The 26,256-nt window shown below is 33.4% G+C and overlaps 4 protein-coding genes across 9 annotated transcripts in view; 2 read left to right on the forward strand and 2 right to left on the reverse strand.

Moving 5' to 3' along the window:
- The window catches only part of LOC141457473 (eIF-2-alpha kinase GCN2-like), an 82,242-nt gene extending 70,731 nt beyond the window's left edge, over positions 1–11,511 (forward strand). For 2 of the 5 annotated variants that reach the window (XM_074134499.1, XM_074134498.1), the window contains exons 17-24: positions 1,596–1,783; positions 1,981–2,199; positions 6,704–6,858; positions 7,944–8,166; positions 9,377–9,486; positions 9,830–10,010; positions 10,481–10,635; positions 11,262–11,511. In XM_074134499.1, coding sequence (XP_073990600.1) covers positions 1,596–1,783; positions 1,981–2,199; positions 6,704–6,858; positions 7,944–8,166; positions 9,377–9,486; positions 9,830–10,010; positions 10,481–10,635; positions 11,262–11,388 — 1,358 coding nt within the window. In that variant the 3' untranslated portion in view covers positions 11,389–11,511. Of the gene's footprint in view, positions 1–1,595; positions 1,784–1,980; positions 2,200–6,703; positions 6,859–7,943; positions 8,167–9,376; positions 9,487–9,829; positions 10,011–10,480; positions 10,641–11,261 lie in introns of those variants that run through there. The other 3 variants (XM_074134500.1, XM_074134501.1, XM_074134502.1) reach the window with 3 other exon arrangements.
- A 1,389-nt stretch (positions 11,512–12,900) lies between these two features.
- LOC141457471 (uncharacterized) lies at positions 12,901–13,305 on the reverse strand. Its single transcript, XM_074134495.1, has one exon. The coding sequence runs from the start codon at positions 13,303–13,305 to the stop codon at positions 12,901–12,903; it is 405 nt and encodes a 134-aa protein (XP_073990596.1).
- Positions 13,306–13,712: 407 nt separating this feature from the next.
- Positions 13,713–14,708, reverse strand: LOC141457472 (uncharacterized). The gene has a single exon (XM_074134496.1). It carries the CDS (start codon positions 14,706–14,708, stop codon positions 13,713–13,715), a length of 996 nt encoding a protein of 331 aa, XP_073990597.1.
- A 585-nt stretch (positions 14,709–15,293) lies between these two features.
- LOC141457474 (uncharacterized) lies at positions 15,294–22,339 on the forward strand. 2 transcript variants are annotated; one of them, XM_074134503.1, is made up of 3 exons: positions 15,294–15,503; positions 21,877–22,105; positions 22,184–22,339. In XM_074134503.1, the coding sequence occupies exons 1-3, from the start codon at positions 15,402–15,404 to the stop codon at positions 22,198–22,200; spliced, it is 348 nt and encodes a 115-aa protein (XP_073990604.1). In that variant the 5' UTR covers positions 15,294–15,401; the 3' UTR covers positions 22,201–22,339. The 2 variants fall into 2 exon arrangements, with proteins under 2 accessions (XP_073990604.1, XP_073990605.1); XM_074134504.1 differs by having other exon boundaries at positions 21,880–22,105.
- The last annotated feature ends 3,917 nt before the right edge of the window (positions 22,340–26,256 follow it).

Here is a 26,256-nt window from a genome sequence, read left to right on the forward strand (position 1 = left end):
TTTCAAACAGTCCAATAACGATGAATAATATGCACCTGTAATAGTTTTACCCTTTTCCAGATGAGTCGATGAGGATTATTCCTTGCGAATCCCAAAAGACAGTCGCCATAATCTTTCCGGCCGAAGGAACGGTCTTCGCCTTTTTTGGCGCAGATTCCCCCTTGGTAACCCGTTGTTTAGATTGTTCTTTGGTCTCAGGAGTGTCGTGATGTATCCATGTTTCATCCACAGTGACGAAACGACGCTTAAAGTCCTGCGGATTCTTCTGGAACAGCTGCAAACCGTCCTTGCAACACTTCACACGATTTCGTTTTTGGTCAAGCGTGAGCAATCGCGGCACCCATCTTGCGGATAGCTTTGTCATGTCCAAATGTTGATGCAAAATATTATGTACCCGTTCATTCGAGATGCCCACAGCACTACAATCTCACGCACCTTCACTCTTCTGTCATCCATCACCATATCATGGATTTTATCAATGATTTCTGGAGTAGTAACCTCAACAGGGCGTCCAGAACGTTCAGCGTCACTTGTGCCCATATGGCCACTCCGAAAATTTTGAAACCACTTATAAACTGTTCTAATCGAAGGTGCAGAGTCACCATAATGTTTATCAAGCTTCTCTTTAGTCTCCTGAGGCGTTTTGCCTTTCATAAAGTAGTGTTTAATCAACACACGAAATTCTTTCTCGTCCATTTTTTGAAAATCACTCGACTTCCTCGATTCAAACGAATGCCAAACACAAAGAAATAGACCGATCTGGCTGAAACTTGGTGTGTGTTCTTCCAAGAGATGCTACTAACTAAACATAACCTCGATACGCGCCAGTGGTGCTATCTCTCTGACTTTGCACGGACTTTTCAAACGACCCTCGTAATTTTAGTAATGTTTCAAATCAATGTGCTCTTTGTTTTTTACGGTTGCGGTAACAAGAACACCTTTAAATCCAAAACATCTTTGTTAAAAGTGGTGACTAAGAAAGAAATTAAATGAGTTTTTGCCAACTTTTATTTATTTGTTATTTTGTATTTTAAATTTAAATTTGCAAAAGACATATATTTGAACTGATTAAAGTTTCATTTAAAACTTATTTTAAAATCTTTTCGATATTGTTATTATCTCTTTAGGAGTTATTATCATTTTTATGGGGAGATGGAATTCGTATAAACATTGGACAGTTATGAAATGTCGCAAAATTATTTTACTTTATGGGAAATTAGTATCAGCTAGTTAGTTTCTGGGGAAGGGATGATGTTAACTTGAAAACTGCATATCAGGGAAAGTCGTTAATCTAATTGACCCCTGAGGTTTTTTTTTTTATATTCTCTTACCTCTCTCAAGAAGTATTGCATTCATGTAGATTTTCTATTTCGAGTTTTCTTCGGAAATACTATTTTTGGATCCTCGAGAATAAGAGAGTTGTCTCTGGAACTTGGTGTGCTTGTTTCTACATATTTGTTACCAGAATATCTAAAAAGCGAAAGTCACAGGAAGTGCAAAGTTGATATTTCGTTTTGGTAATAGCCGGGGACCGTGGAGTGATGTTTACTTTAGAAATGGAGGAAGCGTGGTAGATAAATATTTTTTTTTTCCAGGCGATTTAATGCCAGAATTTGAGTTAATTGCAACAACATGGGAAGTACTTTGTGAGTTTCCCACAGTTTTAAAGAAAAACACTGTAATTAGGTTAAATCATTCTAATCTTGTGCTTGCTATACTTAACTATGGCGGATTAGATCAGGAAAAGTGCGAAGCCATAGCTGCGGAATTGTTTAAAACTAAAGTAAGTTTGAAATTGTTATAAAATTTTAACTGTGTCATAAGATCAATTCAGATTGTTTGCGAAGTAAAGTGGTCCCAAAATTAAAACGGGCTTGGTTCTCTGTACAATACCCAGTTGTGTGAATTTATACGTGATTTTGTAATAATTCTCTTTTCCATTAAATTTGTGTTTATCTTCATTGTTTATTTTTACTTTAGCACAGTGAGCTAGAAGCTAGATGGGATATTGAGGCTAAACTAAGAAGTTATGGTGTTGCGGAAAATATAGTCACCTCAATTATAAATTTGATCTCAATTGAAGGAACACTAAGAGAGGTGTCTTCACAGCTCGAACCTCTCACCAGTATTTCCGGTGTCTTCCCAGCCTTACAACAACTAGAAACGCTAATTAATTATTGCCAAACGCTTGAAATAACTGTAAGTCTAAGATTTTTTTTTTCTTGTTCAAAACATAAAAAATTATAATGCAAATTAGACTTTATGCACAAGATAATTTTATATTGTACAATTTTCTCTCTATATGAAAACCACAACTAGTGACTGCCACTAAGTGGGTTCGTAAATTATAAAACATGCCAAACTTGTAACAAACTTGATTTATTAGACAGCACAGTAAATAATATTACTAACAACACGACTATTTACTGAATTAATTCACTAAAGTCGCAACAGTTCACTGTAAAACACTTACTACAAAGATCCACAATGAAAACTGCTCAAAGACTGACTACTGGACTGCACCGCACTCGACTGACTGTCTGGAGCAACTCTCTTGGTTTTTATAGTCTTAGAATGTTCTGGAGTCCGCCAGAAGCTTACAGTATAAGCTAGGCATTTCTGTTTGTCCCTGGTAAAGTCTAGACTTCCGACTTATGCTAGCTCTTCCTAAGTGGTTCCGTAACAAATTAGAGGTTCCATTTCCTCCCAAGAGATGGCGCCAATGTCACTTCGTTACAATATGTATCCTTTGTGAAAATATGTCAGAGAGTTTTGATTTTGACTCTTAAAATAAAATACCGAGGTGATGATGTCTCTAAAATTACGCCAAAATGTTAAATAAATTAAAAATTTCCGGTAGGATAATTGCAAATACCAAATTTTGATATTTTTTCTATAAAAAGATAAAATTCCTAAATTTTTAATAAAGGTCATATCCTTTTTTAATCTGTAATTTTTTTTGCAACACCGCATTGTAAATAGGTTTCCAGAAAATCTTTACGAAAAAGGTAAGAAACTTATTTTTTAGATTTTTTTTTTTTCAGTTCCATGTTGTTCTTACGTTTTTTCTATAGAACGTAGCCACTAAACTCGTGAACCGATTTTCATGAATAAGGTGTCGAAATTCTTTCGATCAAAATTTTATGTACATGTTACTTTTAGGATTCTCGACGCTGTAAATCGTATGGAACGGGGTTAACCCCACATATGTAAGGCCCCGCAGAATAATAATTCTATCAATTTTAGCTCGATTCTATTTATTGAATATTTTTATTGCTTTAATTACAAGTGTAAATAAGCAAGGAGTTGTGTTTAAATTCACACAAAAGAAAATAAATAAATAAAAAGCATACAAAACCAAAAAAAAAACACAATAAATCATAAATCAGTATTGAAAAAAATTAATAAATTGAAAACAACTATAATGATAAAAGAATATAAAGCCTCCGCCTAAAATCAGTAATAAGGAAAAAAATAAATAAATAAATAAAATAAATATCCTCAATGAACATGATAACCAAACGAAAGAAAAAATAAAAAACTTTTTATATAAACATTAAAATAATAATTAATTCACCCATATAAAAATTTTTTTGCAACAACCCAGATCTAATAGGTTTCGAGAAAAAAGTTGCCGAAAATGAGCAAAAACCGCTTTTTCAAAAATTGTTCTTCTTCTTCTTGTTGTTGTTACCTTTTTTGTAAACAACGTAGCGCCTAAACTAAACGGGCGAACCGATTTTCATGAATGAGGTGTCATTCGATTCGGAATTTTATGTAGATGTGCCTTTTGGGGGTCTCGACTCTGTACATCAAATGGGAGAGGAGTTAGCCCCCTTAATGTAAGGCCCTCTCCAAAATTATTATTACTAAGTACTCTGTAAATCTTGGCCCGATTTTGATAAAATTTGGTATAGGGTTAGGGCTCCCCTACGTAACATTAAAGCGTCGATCTGCTCTTACACTAGTTAAGGGGAAGTATAGCAATCGTTTCAAATTATCGACACGTGAACCGATTTTCATGAATGAAGTGTCATTCGAATCGAAATTTTGTACAGTTTTGCACTTTAAAAGTCTCGACACTATGCCTCATAAGGAGGGGAGTTTGCCCCACCCAAGTAAGGCCCTTTCTAAAACTATTATTACTAATATTTCTATAACGCTTAGTCCGATTTTGATAAAATTTAGCACGAAGAAGCGGTTAAAGCTCCTCTACGTGGCTGTGAAGTGCCACCATGCTCTTACACCTACTAAGAGAAAGTACTACAATCGTTAAAATTATCAATGAGTAAACCGATTTACATCAATGAATTGTCCTTCGATACAAAGTCTTTGCCTTTTAGGGAGAAGTACTGTAATCGCAGTTTATTTTTCTTGCTCCTCTTAAAAGGAAGTACTGAAATCGCAGTTTAATTTTACTATTTACGTTCAAATACCTTCCTATTTTATTCAAAACGCTTTCTAAAAAAAAATTGTTATTTAGGATGGTTTGGGGGACCGCAACTATAACCATTCTTTAAAAAGATCTCTCCAGTGGTAGTTACGGTTCCGATTTAACTCCTTTTCAGGTTATAATGATAGAATTGCTTATTCCAAATTTTAAAAAAATCTGTAAAGCAGATATGTAACTTTGCCAAATAGACAAAAAGGAAAAAACTGTTTATATAAACATTAAAATAATAATTAATTCACCCATATAAAAATAAATACACATACATAAATTTATAACCATAATAGAATAAATAATATATTACAGAATAAAATACAAAAACTTCAAGATAAAGATCATTTACATTTTAGGCCCATCACAACAAAAAGATATATATTATTAATTTCATCCAGTCTAATAGAGGATAACAGATTTATTAAATTTTCTGACTCATTTGCAGATATTATATACTTAGAAATATATTTTGATCTGAGGGTAGACAGCCGTGTACAATGGAAAAGAAAGTGGAGTAAGGTATCTGGCTGGTGGGTCTGGCAGAGCTCGCAAGGTTTCTCTTCAGAAAAAATGTAGCGCATTTCACCACAAATAATTCTGGAGTGCCTTTTATATGCCAACCTGAGCTGGTTTGGCCCACCAATTCAGCATTTTTTTAAATATTTTATATTTAAGTTGAACCCGCCTCATTTCTAATATAACGTATGCGCTTGGGGTGGTAATGGGAAGTTTTAACAGAGATTTAAAAAAAACAATTTGACTTTTTTCTAATACCTCCAGACATTGAATGCCCCATATCTCAGATAAATACAAAAGAACACTTTCAGACAGTGTATCATAAAGGTAACTCTTTGTAGCCCATTCATCCCTTAACAGGTGGTGGTCGGAAAGTGTTAGTTGGATCTTCAAACCTTTTTTACTGTTGACCATTTGATTAAAGCAGTAATCTCTGAAGGACTTATGTGCAGTATATTATTAAAGGCATTCAAACAACAAATGTGTTGCATTTCTATTATGGTTTTTGAAAGCTCCTGAACAAAAGTGTTAGAGAAATCAAAAAACCAAACATTTTCTCGCAGTCACCTTGTGTACGACTATCTACCTCCTTCCTTAAGTCTCCTGCTTTTCTTTAATCTTGAACAGGAAATCTTCCGGTCTTATCGAATTTGAATAATTATTAAATTTTCGGGAAATTCACAGAGAAGAATCCCGGAAGTTGAAATATAAATATCTAAGTGGCTCCTTAACATCACTAGTAGTGTATGCTTTTACCTCCGGATCACCCTTCTAACGAACTTGTAAACGTTCGGATTACGTATATTCTTTTGTATAAATTTGTGTTTTTTCTGAACACATATTCTGTTAGGGGAGCTAGAAGGCATGAAGAATTTCTCGTTGCCGTTCCTTTTTGGCTGTATTGCCGGTTCGCTGGTCCAGCTTTAAAAAGACTGGTATTATCAGTACAAGGAAACACATGTATAAAACAATATAAAATATTTCTATATTCTTTATAATATTTAATAGAAAAGAATACAGCCAATTACAGTACAAGAGAATATCATACAACACCATAGCAAGTAGTCAACTGGCTAGTTCTCGCTGCAAAAAGAAGAATTGCTTATTAAGTAAATTTGACTGACTGCGCCAGGCCATGTATGGGAGGACGTAGTGATTGCAGAACAGGTTTTCGATTACTAACTTTATTTAAGTAAACATACAGTAGTAGTGATCGAGGTATAGAAATACATATTATTCAAACCACACACACCACATAACATAGTCCAGTTCAAGCACCTCAGAATCTAGAATCAGTTGCACCTTGCAATCTTTGGTTCCCCAAATTGGCTCATCTGTTCCTCTGCAAGAACATTATTAGCCCCAAAATTTAATCTATAGATCTTGCCATAAATGGTGTTAAGTTCTTTTAAAATTTTTAAAGTCACGTGATTGACCAATACATTGAAGGGTCCGGGCTGTTCATATCCTTTAGGAAAAACGATATGAAAGGAAAATCCAGGCATTGAACACCATATTAAATGTAAATTTAATGTAATTTTTTGAAAACTTGCAGACTAAATATTTTTTCATAAAATCCTTATAGAATTTAAATATTTGGCGTTTAACTATAAACATTCAAAATTTTGCAGCGCCTTTCAGGCGTTCTTGTTCACCTTAAGGTGCCGTGAAATCCAGTTTTTAAGAAATTTGGTTCTAGATTTTTACAGCATTTTGTAATAACTAAAATTTCTGGTTTTCCAGTGTCCTATGATTGTGTCATTACGTTTAATCCAGAACTCACACAATTACTCAGGAATTATGTTTCAAGTTACCTATGATCAGCTGTCAAAGCAAAAGCAGGTTGAACATGTATTGATCTCAGGAGGTAGATATGACAGGTTGTTACGTGATTTGAAGTAAGCAATATTTATTCATTTTTCTCTCCTATTATAATTGGATCCATAAAATATGACTTTTTATATTTTTTTATGACTTTTACTTTTTATGAAATTACTTTTTTTTTATTTTTCTTTTTTAAATAAATATTTGATTTATGTACGAAAAGTAGGCTATTTTTATTTAGCTAAATCTATTTCTTGGATTTGGAATAAAAGTAAAATAAAGTTGTTTTGATCAAGTTCTTTAAATTTTTGCTTGATCCGACGGAAAGTGTGTGGCTTGAGTAGGTATCTCGCTGGAGCAAAAACTGTTAGCGATTGGCGCAAGGTGGGTAACGCTGAATTATTTTTGACACCTTCAATTTAGTTTTAATGAGGGTCACAACTCATAGAAAGATCAATGGAAACAAATGAGTAGTAAATTACTACTTCAAAGTTATAGAGAGCACAACATTGATTTTATTTTTATAAATTCCCTTCTTGCATTACCTGGAAACGCGGTGGTCCACGATCCAATCATTAGTCAGTTTTATTAGGATTTTTCCAAACAATCTATTTATCAAATAACATTCCTTTGTAGCAGTGCATGTCAGATTGATTTGACTTCTGTTTTTTATCATGTCCTTGACGGTCGCTTTATTGTCTTGTACCTAAGGAAATAACGCAATTTTTTGCAAATTTTGAAAATTATCTTTGGCCGAATACTAATGAGGACATTTACCTCTTCGATTTTATATGGAAACACGCTCCTTTAAAGCTATTTTCCAAGAAATGGTTGCGTGAAATAGTGAATATTTTTTCAGAAGTGACCTAAAATTTTGAGAATATCGTAAAATGTAGGCGAGGAAAAGCTCACAATAGAATATTCAATTTGAAGGGTTTCTTATAGAAACACTGTACAGAGTCTAAAACTTATTTATTTATTTTTCATTTTAATAAATGCCAAAAAGATGGTAAGAAATGTTGACAAAAATGTAGCATCATGATTGTAAACAGACGTGGAGGCAGTTCTTGAAGTCTATATACGGTTTTTATTTTTACACCATATTAAATGTAAATTTAATGTAATTTTTTAAAAACTTGCAGACTAAATATTTTTTCAGCGCCATAATTTTACCAGAGGAAGTAAAATTAGATCAATATGTTGCTGGATTTATCCTTTCAATTGATAAATTGGTTACATCATTTAATGACAGTGAAAAGCCAAATTCAGCAGATATACTATTATGCTCAATGGGTTCAATACGAATGACGCCAGATCGTTTACATTTAATTAGAGATCTCTGGAAGTCAGGATTGAAAACCGTGTACTTTAATTCAGTGGAGGTAATGTATTACAAAGTATTAATAATTAAAATTTAATTTTGATTTTTTCCATTTTATTATGGGGTTTATGACATGCTTCTGCGATGTTGCTCATTAATTTTTTTACTGGTAGCCGCGTGCCGTTGCAAAGCTTTGCCTGGTTGATATATCGATAATTGGCACGCCGATTGTCAATTCCAGTACATGGCATCCTTGGTAGATCAAGTGAATTCAAAAATTTTATTGGATAATTAACCGCTTCATTTGGTCCCACAACAGTGTCGACGGACTTGTGTTGACTGCCTCGCTTTGAATGTTAGACTGAATAATATTTTAAAGTTTGTAGACGACTTAGTTCTTGGCTGCAAGAATAGCTCGTTCCCTCAGTCAGTCGTGATTCTTCTAATTGGTTTGAATGTTGGGAAATACTTTTTCAACCAATTCTTCTTTTGACGCCACTAAAGAAAAACTTGCGGAAGTTATGAAAATCGTCCTGAGGTCAGATCAACTGGCTTCTTTCCGTTATCAGTTTGCAGCAATCGATGTGAGAATAACTCAGCTGATCGATCGTTTTGCAGGTGTCTCCACGAAGTATAGTATTTCAGGCTAGCATTTATTTCGTCCGGTGGTGTCAATCGAGAAATTACAAGTAATGTTTGCCTGAAACCTCCTTCAAGCAATATAAATGGGTTCCCAAGTGGTGTGATGTTTCCGCGTAAATCTTGCAATGATCGATCAAAAGCCTCGAGCGATTTTTTGTGCATTCATCACAAACAGTAAGTTTGCATTTCTGCTATACTTTTCCCATGCCGGGTGCCTTGGAAATGTAAAAAATCATTGAGTATCATCTTCGACAATTAGTGTAAGTATTTATTACTCATTTTAATTATCTCCTGCGGAAGTGAGTTGTGACCGTCTGTTATTTTATTATTATTATTATTATATATAAAATTTAAGGCGCGTCAACATCTGACGTTATTGGCGCCAATAATAATAATATATATTATATTATGTTTTATGTTTAATCTACATAAGTACGAGGTTGACAACCAACCATTTTAAAATAATGAAGAACTTTAAAGAAATTATAAGTCCAACGGCCCACAATAAATGTAGTTAGGATTGACAGACAGAGCCATTGGTTACCGATAGTGCTATGAAGGTGCAATGAAGGTTACCTACTCCTCTGATTTGTTTCAGTATACATTTAAAATTGTTACATTTCTTTTAGACAATGGAAGAAATTCAAACATATTGCCAAGAAATGGGTATTTTATTTGTAGTAATCTTGAAGGAAACAGAACCCGGCTTTGCTCGAGTAAGGTCTCTAGCTGCTGATCGGTAGGTGAAATGAAATTTAATACTATAGTGTTATTAGTAAATTTATTTTAAACAGCGTAATCTAGTCGTAATATTGCTGGGAATTCATTTGCATAACTGAAATTTGGGAGGAAGTTTGGAAACATGAAGATTGCCGCTCTACTTGGCAGATATGTATTGTAACAGATTTCCATAAGTTAATTTTAAAAAATTGATTCTATTAATAACGATTGAATATTTCTCTGAGAGTAACAGAAATCCCGCCTGTGAATACTGAAAGTACAGCTTTTTTTGATGTTTATTGTTTATATGTGCCTCGCTTTTATTTATTAACTAGAATTACAGTTAAGTTATTAATTCATAGGTTTTCCGATAAGAAAATACCTTACAGTGAGTTAATGGAGTACATTCGTAGGATGAAAAACAAAAGTAACAACGACTTAGGCACAATTTCATCAATGGTAAAAGTTAGGGATAGTCCTCTTATTACCTTTATATTAACAGAAAAACTTAATCCAGGAGCGAAAAGAAGATACGAGAATCAGGTAATGCTTTATAACAAGAATCCAAATATTTGAGAAAGCGCATTGTGTTACATATTTTTCCAATTTGATACAATAGAATTTTCAGATGCCAAGATTTCAGCTGAAAAAAGATAACTTTACTGTTTTTTTTAGTTTAATTTTTTTAAATTGTAATTTTCTTTAAACCCCATTCACTAAGAGTCCCCATGAAGATGTTTCAACCGAGCACAGGAAAAAAAATGAAATTATTGTTTTCTGAATTTACTGTCTTTTTACAAGCTTTATAGCTGAACCCCTTATAAGATAAGAAACATTAGGCAAGTTTCAAAATAAGTGTTAATAGAGGGGATCATTTAGGAATTATGTAAATAAAATTTTGAGTCAGGAAATATGAACATTAAGCATATTTTTAAAGTGTCACGAGAAAAAAAAAAATACCTACTCCACCTTCACGAGTTAAAAGCATTTGTATCCCCAGATTTTGATTTTAGGTGATGAACGTAATATCGCCAGCTCTGCAAAGGTTGTCTAGCAGCGTGAAGATAGAAGTATTAGTGATTGCTATTGAAAATGAAGCCTTCTTGTTTTTGTCACTCTGCCTTGACATGAGCGCAGGCAATCTTGAGATAAATAACTTTGTAAAAAGGTTTGGTGAATATTTCATTGAATTTCATTTTAAATATCATCGAATTCTATGATTTTTTTTTTAATTAACAGATTTCCATAAGTAATTTAGGTGTTAGTTACATAACTAATTGAGTGACGATTACTAAATACATTTATCACTTAATGATAAACTTTAAATTAGAATAAAAAATGTAAATAATGACTTTCTTTTTTTCTTTTTTTTGTAGTCTTTGTGTCACTTTAGTTGTGACTTAATTAATTACGTAACAACTAAAGTGGGAGAAAGACATAATGAAATAGTTCAAACGCACAAAGTAAAAAAAGAAGTCATTAAGAAAATTAAAAAAAAAATCAGTCGTAATCACCCACACGAGTTTCACATACCGCTATGAACATAAATTTTCTCTTACTTTCTTTAAAGAGGCTAAAGTTGTTCATTAAAGATAGACTAGCGGTCACTTTTACCCCACATATAAAGTTGTAGTTAATAAGTTGCTGTGGGCTCTTTTTGACCAGTTGTCGTTGAATCAGTGATTGATGAGCGTTTTGTTTGAAAAAGTATTCGCTGGGTAGTTTTGAACCTTAGTATTTTTCAAAGATAGGTGAGAATTGAAAGCAGATTTTTATTTATTATTTTTTTTGTAGATATCCTCGGCACAAGAAATATGTCCAGAAAATTATGAATCATTTCGAAGAGTCTAAGAAATCTCCAAAACCGCCTGTGTTAATATTGTATAGTTTACAAGAAAATATATATAAAGTTTTACTGTAGAAAAAAGAGAAGAGAAATATTATTTTTTTATAATACATGTTTTTTTAGTTTCAAAAATTTTGTAATAATTATAATATTTATTGAAAAACTTTTTTCATGAAATAAATCTTTGTTTACTGTGTATTTGAATTAATTGAAACAGTACTAGGTTAATAATAGCCAGCGAAATAATAGCTTTATTCCTTACTACCAGGAAGTGTACCAGCGAAAGGAAGGTACTTGTCAAATCGTAGCTTTTTGTGTGATAAAAAGTTATAAAAGATGTGAGAAAAGTATAATTAAAAATTGGAGGGTTGGATTAGTCATCTTCTTACGTTTAAATTTAAGTCTAAGGGTCGATTAAATGGACAAAATATATACATTGTAAAATGAAGACGACACAGCCTTTAACTTTCAATCCTGCTATACAGAACATTGTAGATGCTACAATATTATTATTATTAATTTATTTTTACTTGCTTATAATATTACAACTGTTTCAGAGTTTGACCCCAGCATTTACAGATAAAAAACAAAGTCATCTTAAATATATTCATTTTTACAAATCAAATGGAAAAAACTATTAAATTAATAAATTAACAAAATAGAATTAATTAAAAATAAATAAATAAATGCATTTAATTTTAAATACCGTATTTTAAAACTTTAAAACACGTTCTCCAACACAAAATTTCATATTGTATAGATAAAGAAAAGTTTATATTGTACATATGTAAGTAATTTATTCCATCTTAAAACATCTAACATCGGGCAGATAATTAGGAAATGAATTATCTAATCTTTATTGTTGCAACATAGCGGGCAGGGGTAATCAGTATTAAACTTATGGACCCTACTGAGGATGTAGAGTTGAGGAAATAATAATCTCAGAGATTAATCTTAGGAACGGCAATTCTGATCATACCAATGTGACATTTAAAATGAACATTGTTCACCCAAATCCAAAGCTGAGGAAAGTGTTAAATCTGGCGTTCAACAGGGATTCAACATTCTTACTAATTAGATTATTGTTAAATCTTGCCATGATAGTTTACCATCGTGGGTATATACTGTTTTTCCCAGACATCATCGGAACCAATCTCAAACTTTTTTTTGGGGGGGGGGGTTAAAGACAATTCCTAAGGAATCATATCCCCAATGCCCAAAGTCCAAGATTTCCTGTCCTCCCACTCCCCTTCCCGAGGCCTCTAGAGGCCATTCCATCGGTTATTCCCTCCATCCAAGTTTTCCTAGGCCTGCCTTTCCTTCTCCTCTCACTAGGAATGAAATCAATCATCTTCCTAGGCCATCTCTCACCACTCATACACATCACGTGGCCGTACCATTTTAATTTCCGTGTTTCAATGGAATACAAAATGTTTTTTTGTATTCCAACACGTCTTCGGATTTCCGGATTGGGCACGTGCCATATCTTGGAGACCCCACAGCTTCTTTTCCAGAAATCCATTTCTAAGGCCAATAGCCTATCTTCCATTTTCTTCGTTAGGCTCCAAGTTTCTGCCGCGTAGAGGGTTACACTTGCCAAGAAAACGTGGAAGAGCCTTTTTTTTTTATCTCCATGCGGATAGATTTACTCCAAAGTACCGAGTTCAATAATTGGATAGCTTGCTTTCCCTTTACAATTTTCTTTTGGATATCCAATTCTGAAGACCCAGTAGCCAATAACCAGGCACCCAGGTACTTGAACTCGCTACACGGATTCAGCTGCCAATCATCCACATTCAGGGACGTAGGGGAAGATCCACCTATCACCATATACTGCGTTTTGGACTTGTTGACCTCTAAACCCCATTCTGAGTACGCTGCAAGCAGCTTCCTCAACATGTACGTTAGGTCCTCCTCATCTTCAGCTATAAGCACTTGATCGTCCGCAAACTGCAACGTGTATAGGGTTTCTTCTCCTACTTTCACTCCCATATTAGAACATTTTCTCTTCCATTCAGAGAGGGCTACATCGATAAAGATGTTAAAGAGGACGGGCGAAACACAGCAACCCTGCCTGAGACCTTTAGATATAGGGAACGATTCAGAAAGGCAGTTACCAATTTTGACCGAACATCTCGCTTCCTTATACATATTATGTACGGCTTGAATTAAATAATCGCTCACACCCGCTTTACCCAGAGCCTCCCAGAGTTTTACCCAAGGAACGGTGTCGTATGCCTTCTGTAAGTCGAAAGCCAAGTAAACTTCTCGGTTGCAAGCACTTTTCTTCTCTAACAGCTGGGATATGCAGAAAATATGGTCCACGCAGGACCGTCCTGTTCGAAAACCAGCCTGCTCCTCTGTGCACTTCCCGGAATACTCTCTTTCAATTCTATTTTTCAGTACTCTCCCATAAAGTCTACTGAGGCTATTTGTAACCTTATTCCTCTGTAATTTTTACATTCCTTTTTACTGCCTTTTTTATACACAGGAATAATGTATCCAACAGTCCATTCAGAAGGAATCTCCGCTCCATTAATGCATTCCGTAAATATGGATGCTAACTTATCTTTTAAATCAGGAACAGAGTTCTTTATTAACTCAATGGGTATGTCGCCCGGCCAGGGTGATTTCTTATTTTGCATTTCTTTTATGGCATCTTCCAGTTCTGCCACTGTTACCGGAAATATATTTTGGGCTTGAAACTCTTCGTTCGTGGAAAAGGGTGTTTGACCATTAAAGAAAGATGGTCTATCTTCTAGAAGTTTAGCGAAATAATCCCGCCAATCAGCTAATCTTATTAGATGACGATTAATCTTGTTAGGTTTAGGGTTTTTTATTTCTTTCAAAACTTGCCAAGCCTCAGCTGATTTCTGCCCTCCAATGTAAGTATTAATCCGATTACAAGTATTTTCCCAGTATTTATTAGACCATTCTTTTCTTTTCTTTTTCACTGCTCTATTTATCCTCTTGTAATCTTCATAGACATCAGCATCCTTTGTGGCTAGCCATTTCTGGAATAAATTCTTTTTCTTACCTACCAATTCTTCAGCCTCTTCGTTCCACCAATATATATTTTTCTTCTTTCTATTGTCCAACCCCAAAGCCTCAAAAGCCGCCTTATGTAAACAGTTCTTTATGCTGTCGTATTGTTCAGAGATGCTCTTCTCATTACTGCCTAACCCCAATGAAGCTCTATTTTTGAAGAGGTATTTAGTTGATTCCTGGCTCAAACTATCCAAACAATAGCGGACTATTTCATGTTTATTGCTATCGGAATTGTCGGCGTTTTGTTTATTGGGTAATTTGTGTATCTTTAACACAAAGGTTCCCCTCACAAGGTAGTGATCCGAACCACATTCCGCGCCACTCACTACTCTCACATCTCTAGGCATCACTCAGCGATTATATCTAACGATCAGATAGTCAATAACAGATTTAAGCTTTCTTGTGGGTTGGCACCAGGTAAATTTATGTATTTCTTTGTGTTTGAAAAAACCGTTCAGTATTTTCAGATCATGCAGCTCACAAAGATTAATAAGTCGGTTTCCGTTGTCGTTACACACTTCTTCTCCATACCTTCCAACCACGTTATTACCAATCCTTCTACCTACCCTTCCGTTCAAATCTCCCATTATCACGAGAATCTTGCCACCTGGTACCGCTTCTGCAGCCTCCTCTAATTCCCCAAAGAACCGGTCCTTTTCTGCCGATGGCTTATCATCAGTCGGTGCGTATACCCCCAAAATGACAACAGTCTCTCCGAACAGTTTTAATTCCACTCTAATCATTCTTTCATTGATACATTCATTAACTAAATTTCCGTATTTTTTATTAATTAAAACGGCCACTCCTGCTTTAGCTCTTTCTTGCTTCTCCACTCCGCTATAAAAATGTAGATAGTTTTGTAATGTTTCACTTCCCTTTCCTTTTGTGGTATATTTGATATCGATATGATATAGAGATCGATTGAGGAGGAGAGGAGTGGACAGTATGGTTATGTGGAGAGAAGAAAAATGAAAACGTGTGTGTTTTGTTAAGTTTATTTTTACCTTTTTAAGAAATACATATCATCTTCCAGGATTTACATGTGTATTATTTACCTGTTCCAAGAAATACATAAAACTGGCGCAGTCGGTAGGACCGTACAAAAAGGAAAAAAAAAGAAGAAAAACTACAGGCTTTATCAGGTTACGTTGTTTCTCTAACTATTCTATTAACCTTAATAGCTTACAACAGAATGTCAGTAATACAAGAACTACAGATTATGGTACGTTCCCTATTAGAAACCGTACAACAACAATGTACATTATTAAAACAAAATGAGTCACCAAATAAAGGAATATCTGGAATTACATTCGATCGCTACGATGAAACAGCGGAAGACTTCGACACATATATTGAGAGACTTTCCGCGTTTTTTGAAGTTCAAGTGGTGCATGAAGAAAAGAGAGTTGCGTGCCTCATATCATTAATCGGGCCAAAATTATTTACCTTATTAAAAAATTTACTATACCCGCATGACTACACTACCAAGAGTTTCAGTGAGATTGCTAAAACTTTATAAGACCACTTGAACCCAAAACCACTGATTATTCCTGCACGTCATGCCTTCCTAAATAGAAAGCAACAAGAAGGAGAATCAGTTCCCCGCTACATGGCAGAATTACGCAAACTGGTCACACCATGTAAATATGTACAATGATACGATGTTAAATACAATGCTAAGAGATGTATTTGTAAGTGGCTTAAAATCAAAAAACATATTAGATAGACTCTTCGAAGAAGATGACATTTCGTTAGAAAAAACACTCCAAATTGCTCTGGCAATTGAAAAGGCAACGCTCGGTGCGAATGAAATTTTACAACATGAGGAGGCAGCAGTGAATAAAACTGAAATAAACCCTACAAGAGAATTTCAGAGTGCTAAATTCATATTCCGTTCACCCAATCAAGGGAAGATAAGAACACAAAAAAGGAGTTGCTCCTAGAAACCTTATGCGATGCCTTCGATGTGGTAAGGAAAATCACGTGGCCAGGACTTGTCAGGCAAAAAATTTGTTCTGCACTTATTGTAAAACACCTAACCATATATTAGAAGTCTGCCTCCGACGTCAGCGAGATGTGAAAGAAATCAAAGTGCAATGTGAGGAAAACGAAGAATCATCATCCACGGAGTTCGAAGAACCACTACCAATATACGCCCTTCATCACCCAGATTTATCCCCTGTGATATTACCTATCCTTATAAATGACAAAAGGATCCAAATTGAACTAGATACTGGTTCAGCGGCAACAATCTTAAGCAATAAAATTTTTAAGACGATACCTAGTGGCAAGCTTAACCCAATAGCTATAACCTTTAGAAGCTACAATAAGGAAGTCATAAGACCACTGGGCGAGACCGCCGTCAAGGTACAACATAAAGGAACTACAAAAACATTAAAATTATTCGTTGTTCAAGAGGATTATTCTTCTATAATGGGCTGGGATTGGATCCGACAACTAAACATATTGCCAATCAGTAACTGCGACGCGAATGTCAATAATATTCAAATTGATGCAACCGTGAACGAACTCTTGAATAAGTACGATTCATTATTTGGAAGTAGTGTTAAGCCTGTTAAAAATTATAATTATAACATTAGTTTAAAGAATGACGCAAGGCCAGTCTTCAAACGAGCTCGACCTGTTCCATTCACTTTGTTGCCAAGTGTAGAAAAGGAGTTACAACGCCTTGAAGACGAAGGTGTAATCAGCAAGACCACATTTTCAGAATGGGCAACTCCAGTAGTGCCAGTGCGGAAACCAAATGGTGATATCCGCCTTTGTTAAGTTTATTTTTACCTTTTTAAGAAATACATATCATCTTCCAGGATTTACATGTGTATTATTTACCTGTTCCAAGAAATACATAAAACCTTTAATCTTAGTTTCCGAGAGAACAGCCACATCCACCCCATAAGCACTCAGCTCCCCTATCACCTCCATCCTCTTGTTGTTAAATCCTTGAATATTCCACGTTCCAAATCGTAAAGTCCGTTTCCAATCCTTATGTCGTTGCCGCTTAGAACCTGCCTAATCTTTTCTATTGGGACTGAAAGCTAGCTAAGATTTTACGATGACGGGTTGCTGGCCCGTCGCTCAACCCCCAAACAGGTGGACCTGGTTTAAATTCGAGGTATCCTTCCTCTAGATAGGCCGCCTTCACTACTTTAGGTACTTTATTTTAACTCTATTCCAAATTATTCTTCTGATTTATCTTTAATATGCCCTTTATTCTGAAGTTGTCACATCTTATACATGCATGTTAAAGTAGAAAAAGACAAAGTTAGAGTCGGCTACTGTTTAAATTTGAATCACGGAGGATTTAAAACAATATTTCAGACTTGAATTCGTCTTACCGAAATATTCGTGAGCACAAATAACACACAGTTAATAACAAGTAGATTATTCAACAACAATTATTCATTTCTCAATTGTAATTTAATTTTACTTATAGTAAAATACTGGAATAATTAGCTGTCCTAAAAGTATGCAATACTTATTTATTTTATATTACGTAACATATATATAACATTGTGAGAAGAACAGCTACATTGAGAGTGTGATTGAAGAAAACTATATTATTTGCGATAGAGCCAGATAATTATTACCTATTATTATAAACGTTTGACTACTACATAAAATAACAATTACTTTAATCGAAGAATGAACTTAAACCGACGATTTTTATTAAAAATAAAATAATCGAAATCATTGATGTATGTTGGTGTAAGCATTTTTTTAAAAAAGTTTTTAAATTTTGTAGCCTCGTAATTTTTTTTATTTTTTATACCGTTTTCTTTTTAACCTGTAATTAATAGTTTGATTATTATAGATTAATAGATATTAAAGTCAATCTACAGTGCTACTTGAACAAATATTTTGTAGATGAAAATGGCCAGCATAAGGGTCTGTGACATCTAATAAATTCTAAAAAATGTGAAGGAAAAGTTAATGCAGCAAAATTACTTAAATTATATCAACTAAGCTTGAATGAAATGTTGGGTACTAGCTGATTTGTGTACCTTTTGGCGCTTAATCAACCCTTATACTTAACTTTTTAAACTGTAAGTTTTTGTTAAGGAGATTTTTGTACCTTTTGGATAGATTTTCATTTTTGTCTATTTGGCTAAGTTACATATCTGCTTTACTGCTTTTTTTAAATTAGGAATAAGCAATTCTATCATTATAACCTGATAAAGTGTTAAGTAGGAACCGTAACTACCACTGGAGAGATCTTTTTAAAGAATGATTATAGTTGCGGTCCCCAAACCATCCTCAATAACAATTTTTTTGAGAAAGCCTTTTTATATAAAATAGGAAGGTATTTGTACGTAAAAAGCAAATTTAAACTGCGATTTCAGACCTTCCTTTTAAGAGGAGTAAGAAAAATAAACGGGCGATTACAGTACTTCTCCCTAAAAGGCAAAGAGGCAAAGATTTTGAATCGAACGACAATTCATTAATGTAAATAGGTTCACCCATTGATAATTTTAACGATTTCAGTACTTCCTCTTAGTAGGTGTAAGAGCATGATGGCAATTCACAGCCATGTAGAGGAGCTTTAATCACTTCTTCGTGCTAAATTTTATCAAAATCGGACAAAGCGTTATAGAAATATTGGTAATAATAGTTTTAGAAACGGCCATACTTGGGTGGGGCAAACTCCCCTCCATATGAGGCGTAGCGACGAGACTTTTAAAGTGCAAATCTGTACAAAATTTCGATTCGAATGACACTTCATTCATGAAAATCGGTTCACGTGTCGATAATTTGAAACGATTGCTATACTTCCCCTTAACTAGTGTAAGAGCAGATCGCCGCTTTAATGTTACGTAGGGGAGCCCTAACTCTATCATCCTACCAAATTTTATCAAAATCGGGCTAAGATTTACAGAGTAATTAGTAATAATAATTTTGAAGGGGGCCTTACATAAAGGGGGCTAACTCCTCTCTAATTCGGTGTACAGCGTCGAGACCCCCAAAAGGCACATCTACATAAAATTCCGAATCGAATGTCACCTCATTCATGAAAATCGGTACTCGCGTTTAGGCGCTACGTAGTTTACAAAAAAGGTAACAACAACAACAACAACAACAACAAGAAGAAGAAGAAGAAGAAGAACAACAACAACAATTTCTGAAAATGCCGTTTTTGCTCATTTTCGGCAACTTTTTTCTCAAAATCTATTAGGCCTGGGGGGTTGCAAAAAAATTACAGTTATAAAGGAGGGTTTGCCCTATATTTTAAAGAAAATTTGGGAATTTTATCTTTTATAGAAAAAGAGAAAAAAATTGTCAAAGTTGGGTGTTTTTTAACGTTACGCTTTCTCGTGCACTTTTTGACGATCAACCCTTATACAACTGTCCTACCGGACAGTTTTAATTTTTTTGTTATCTCCTTAACAAAAACTTACAGTTTAAAAAGTTAAGTATAAAGGTTGATTAAACGCCAAAAGGTACACAAATCAGCAAGTACCCAACATTTCATTAATACTTCATTGATATTATTTAAGTAATTTTACCGCATTAATTATCATTAATATTTTTTAAGAATTTATTAGATGTCACATACTCTTATGCTGGCCATTTTCATCTACAAAATATTTGTTCAAGTAGCACACCATTTAACTTAGATTGACTGTAATATCTATTTATCTATAATAATCAAACTATTAATTACAAATGAAAAAGAAAACGTTATAAAAAATAAAAAAATATGAGGCTAAAACATTCATAAACGTTTTTTAAAAATTGCTCACACCAATATACATCAATGATTTTGTTTATTTTTATTTTTAAGTAAAAATCGTCGGTTTAAGTTCATTCTTCGATTAAAGTAATGGTTATTGTATGAAGTAGTCAAACGTTTGTAATAATAGGTAATAATTATCTGGCTTTATCGCAAATAATATAGTTTTCTTCAATTACACTCTCAATGTAGGTGTTCTTCCCACAATGTTGTATATATGTAATATAAAATAAATAAGATATGCATATTTTTAGGACAGCTAATTATTCCAGTATTTTACCATAAGTAAAATTAGGGGAACTAAATTAAATTACAATTGAGAAATGAATAAATAATGTTGAATAATCTACTTGTTATTAACTGTGTGTTATTTGTCCTCACGAATATTTCGGTAAGACGAATTCAAGACTGAAATATTGCTTTAAATCCTCCGTGATTCAAATTTAAACAGTAGCCGACTCTAAATTTGTCTTTTTCTAATTTAACATGCATGTATATGTGACAACTTCAGAATCAGAAGAATAATTTGGAATAGAGTTAAAATAAAGTACCTATTTATACGAAGATATAATATACATTTTATCACAATTATAACTATTATGAATGAACTGGCCAGCATAAGAGTATGTGACATCTAATAAATTCTTAAAAAATATTAATGAAAATTAATGCGGTAAAATTACTTAAATAATATTAATGAAGTATTAATGAAATGTTGGGTACTTGCTGATTTGTGTACCTTTTGGCGTTTAATCAACCCTTATACTTAACTTTTTAAACTGTAAGTTTTTGTTAAGGAGATTTTTGTACCTTTTGGACAGATTTTCCTTTTTGTCTATTAGCAAAGTTACATATCTGCTTTACAGATTGGATTTTTTTAAAATTTGGAATAAGCTATTCTATCATTATAACCTGATAAGGTGTTAAATCGGAACCGTAACTACCACTGGAGAGATCTTTTTAAAGAATGGTTATAGTTGCGGTCCCCAAACCATCCTCAATAACAATTTTTTTGAGAAAGCCTTTTTATATAAAATAGGAAGGTATTTGTACGTAAATAGCAAAATTAAACTGCGATTTCAGTACTTCCTTTTAAGAGGAGCAAGAAAAATAAACTGCGATTACAGTACTTCTTTCTAAAAGGCAAAGATTTTGAATCGAACGACAATTCATTGATGTAAAAAGAAAGGAACTAATAGAAAGTAAATTAAACATTACTTTTGCTTACTCTATTACTACCCGCTCTTACACCAAGGGGACAAAAATTATTGCCAATTTAAGTTTTAATGTTTTTAAATATTATGGTTAATGCAAGCTTTGGATACGGGAAGTAATTCTTGAGGGCTTCTAAGTATTTACAATTGTATTTGTTTTACATTATGGATGTTAAACATATAAACCAAATGTTCATTTTGGTGAAAGAATTTTTCTCTTTTCTGAAAGAATACTAAATTTTTAAAATAATTGCAGGGAAGGGATAAACTATGTGGTTAGCTTTTGGATTTCCACGCGGAGATTCCGGGTTCGAGTCCAGCTGGCTCTTAGATTTTCTCTTTCTAGGAACTTCTTACAGCTCTCTGTCCGGTGATGGGCAGTGTTGCCGTAGCGAGAGAAGATTGCCCAGAAAGTGACAATGTACTGAAAAAGCTGTCTCTTGAAAACCTCAACGCGCCTTAAATTTTTTTTGTAAAAAAAAAGCTCACATTAAACATTACGTTTAACATTCGATATTGCTATAATGTAGTATTGTATAATTGTTGATGTAGCAGGACTTGATGGAGATGGTTACAGACAGGTACAATAGAGAAAATAGAAACCTTTGTCAGCAACAAGATCGAGCGAGAAGTGCTGGTCGACTTTTAGTGACTTATAGCTTAAATAATGGCGTAGAGATAATTGGTAAGCCTGTGGAACCGCCACCTTACAGCCAGCAGGCAGCTCTGCCTCCGTCCGATCAAGGGCCACCGCCTCCATACCTTCCCACAAGTACTACAGGTAAATTACTATAATGACTAATAAGAATATATATTTTAAATTTTGTTACATGACAGACAAAATTATATTTATTTGCAGAAGAAGATGTAAGATAACAAGAGATTCCGGGTCGCATAGAGAGGCACTCACTGACTAAGCTGCAAGCATCTTCTGAACCAAGTTTAACAAATTTGGACTGAATAAAACCTTCAATGTAATATTAAAATAAAATAAACATTTTTATTAACAATTTTATTCACGTGAGCCGATACGTGAGTGGCGATAAGTTTATGAAGTATACTTTGAAAGTAAAATGGGCGTGAAAATGGTAAAGTAAAGAAGAAAATAGCGTAACCAGTTGAAGTAGCTTGCTCTTCCAAAAATTATTTTGCTTACTGCATCACCTCCAAATCAAGGACAACTAGTTATACGTAGTAAAATTTACGGATTTTAATTTAGTCAGAAATGATGGAAGGGATGGAAACGAAGATTCGGCAGTACTGATGGAAAATAATATTCCTTTCCCCGAAATTAAAATAAAAGAAGGCAAAATAAATGTTGTGATGGCAGTGGACAACAATATTGCATTTTTTGTAATGAGGAAGTGTCAGTAATTTCATTATAAGTAATTTCATTATAATTAACTCATGGATAAGTTCAGGAAATGAATGCTGGTGGAATGAGAAATTTAAGTAAGGTGCAGAAAAGAGCAAAATTGTTTTGAGAATATAATACGACTATGTTATTGTTTACAAGCAACAAACTGTCGCTGCTAAATTAAATATCAAAAGCAGAAAAAAAGGTAAAAGTAGTGAAGAAAGTTGTGTTAGAATCTAAAAAAAAGTAACAGGGCGGATTTAGATTTATCCACTGAAGTCAGCAATGTAACAATAACATACTAATGGATGCTGTTTCTTAAAATAGATTTAAACAAAATGTAGCAACTAGCATTGACCTTAATATTAACTGTAAAATCCTTAACAAAAACTTACAGTTTAAAATGTTAAGTATAAGTGTTGATTAAACGCCAAAAGGTACACAAATCAGCAGTACCTAACATTTCATTAATACTTCATTGATATTATTTAAGTACCCAGCATTTCATTAATATTATTTAAGTAATTTTACTGCATTAATTTTCATTAATATTTTTTAAAATTTATTAAATGTCACAGACCCTTATGCTGGCCATTTTCATCTACAAATATTTGTTCAAGTAGCACTGTAGATTGACTATAATACCTAATTATCTATAATAATCAAACTATTAATTACAGGTTAACAAGAAAACCGTTATAAAAATATAAAAAAATTGAGGCTAAAAAATTCAAAAACTTTTTTAAAAAATGCTTACACCAACATACATCAATGATTTTATTTTATTTATTTATTTTTATTTATAAATAAAAATCGTCGGTTTAAGTTCATTCTTCGATTAAAGTAATAGTTTTTTTATGTAGCAGTCAAACGTTTACAATAATAGATTATAATTAATCTGGTTCTAACTTTATCTTTTTTTACTTTAACATGCATGCAAATGTGACTACTCAGAATAAAGGGCTTATTGAAGATAAATCAGAAGAATAATTTGGAATAGAGTTAAAATAAAGTACCTATTTAATAACGAAGATATAATATAAATTTTATCACAATTATAACAAAAAAATATGAATGAACTGGTCAGCATAAGGGTCTGTGACATCTAATAAATTATAAAAAATATTAATGAAAATTAATGCAGTAAAATTACTTAAATAATATTAATGAAATGTTGGGTACTTAAATAATATCAATGAAGTATTAATGAAATGTTGGGTACTGCTGATTTGTTGTGTACCTTTTGGCGTTTAATCAACCCTTATACTTAACATTTTAAACTGTAAGTTTTTGTTAAGGAGATTTTTGTACCTTTTGGATAGACTTTCCTTTTTGTCTATTTTGCTAAAGTTACATATCTGCTTTACAGATTTTTTTAAATTTGGAATAAGCAATTCTATCATTATAACCTGACAAGGTGTTAAGTCGCAACCGTAACTACCACTGGAGAGATCTTTTTAAACAATGGTTATACTTGCCGTCCCCAAAATATTCTCAATAACAATTTTTTGAGAAAGCGTTTTTAATAAAATACGAAGGTATTTGAACGTAAATAGCAAAATTAAACTGCCATTTCACTACTTCCTTTTAAGAGGAGCAAGAAAAATAAACTGCCATTACAGTACTTCTCCCTAAAAGGCAAAGAGGCAAATATTTTCAATAACCACAATTCATTGATGTAAATCGCTTCACTCATTCATAATTTTAGCGATTGCACTACTTCCTCTTAGCAGGTGTAAGAGCATGATGGCACTTCACAGCCACGTAGAGCAGCTTTAATCACTTCTTCCTGCTAAATTTTATCAAAATCGAACGAACCGTTATACAAATATTGGTAATATTAGTTTTACAAACGGCCTTATTTGGGTGGGGCAAACTCCCGTCCTAATCAGGCATAGCGTCCAGACTTTTAAACGGCAAATCTCTACAAAATTTCTATTCCAATGATACTTCATTCATGAAAATCCGTTCACTTGTCGATAATTTGAAAAGATTCCTAGACTTTCCCTTAACAAGTGTAACAGCAGATCGTCGCCTTATAATTAAGTAGGGGAGCCCTAACCCTATCATCCTACCAAATTTTATCAAAATCGGACCAACATTTACACAATAATTGGTAATAATCATTTTGCAGGGGGCCTTACATAAAGGGGGCTAACTCCTCTCCCATTCAATGTACAGCGTCGAGACCCCCAAAAGGCATATCTACATAAAATTCCGAATGGAATGACACCTCATTCATGAAAATCGGTTCGCGCGTTTAGCTACGTTGTTTACAAAAAAGGTAACAAGAACAAGAACATTTTTTGAAAAAGCCGTTTTTGCTCATTTTTGGCAACTTTTTTCTCGAAACCTATTAGATCTGGGTTGTTGCAAAAAAAATACAGTTATAAAGGAGGGTTTGCCCTATAATTTAAAGAAAATTTGGGAATTTTATCTTTTATAGAAAAAGAGAAAAAAATTGTCAAATTTGGGTGTTTTTCAGCGTTACGCTTTTTCGTGCAGTTTTTGACGATCAACCCATATACAACTGTCCTGCCGGACAGTTTTAATAAAGAAAGCGCAGGTTGCAGTGAAATTAAGAGAAATGATTTATTTTTTCCAGTGGTTTTTGAATACTTATTTTTCAATAAAGTTGAACCAAAAGTTGACATTGTACAAGCGTTGTTCATAAACACCCAAATTTTCTTTATAATTTAGAGTAAATCCTCCTTCATAAGCGTACTTGTTTGCAACAACCCAGATTTAATATATTTGGGGAAATAAATTGCCAAAATTGAGAATTTTGTCTTAAAATTAGGAGGCAAGAATTTTTTACATTAGCATGTACATTGTAATCTTAAATAAGTAACAAATAAGAAAGAGCAGCATTGCAATGTAATTAAGAGGAAAGATGCATTTTGTCGAATGATTTTTTTTTTTTTTTGGTAGTATTAGATAAACCGAACGTGTAGAATGTAGCATTGGCATTAATATTAACTATCAAATACAGAAAGAGCAGCATTCCAGCAAAATTAGAAGACAATGCTTTTTCAATGGATTAACTCTTTGAGGAACACAATTTTAAAGAAAATAAAAGCCCTAGTTGCACAGAATTTCTTTTATTATAAAAAAATGGAAATAAACATTCATTTCCATTATTTTACATGTGTAATCATCCCTCTCAAATAATCATTACTCTCAAAGTACGAAAAAAAGAAAAAATTAATAACATTTCAATAGTCCTTTTCCAGTGTGGGACACTGGTATTGTATAATACCACTATGCAACTAATGCTTTATATGATGTTCATTCAAACACAACTTTTTACCCAAACAAAGCGGAACTTTACAGATAGTACAGCACTGTCCTTCAACGCACTGTTCCTTGAAATGTTTAAGTTCCATGTTTTGACCCAATTTTTTATAAACAATGTATGAATTAACAACAGCTGCATCTAACTAATAGAACAGTATGCGGTGCCACCATTTTTTACTATCGGTCAAGTTTATAATAAATATAAAAATTATTTCACTTATTTACGCATTTACCATTGGTGCATAGCACTGCCAACTGAATGAAATACTTTAAATAAC

This window comes from Rhodnius prolixus, unplaced genomic scaffold (genome assembly GCF_049639745.1).
Source record: "Rhodnius prolixus isolate KJV_2025 unplaced genomic scaffold, Rpr scaffold_16, whole genome shotgun sequence".
In the NCBI taxonomy this organism is placed as follows: domain Eukaryota; kingdom Metazoa; phylum Arthropoda; class Insecta; order Hemiptera; family Reduviidae; genus Rhodnius; species Rhodnius prolixus.

Coding starts and splice junctions, on each gene's coding strand:
- LOC141457474 (XM_074134503.1), top strand. CDS start 15,402: ATGTGTATTATTTACCTGTTCCAAGAAATACATAAAACTGGCGCAGTC. Junction 15,504..21,876: donor AAAACTACAGGCTTTATCAG/GTTACGTTGTTT, acceptor TTGTTGATGTAG/CAGGACTTGATGGAGATGGT.
- LOC141457472 (XM_074134496.1), bottom strand. CDS start 14,708: ATGCCTAGAGATGTGAGAGTAGTGAGTGGCGCGGAATGTGGTTCGGAT.
- LOC141457471 (XM_074134495.1), bottom strand. CDS start 13,305: ATGGGAGTGAAAGTAGGAGAAGAAACCCTATACACGTTGCAGTTTGCG.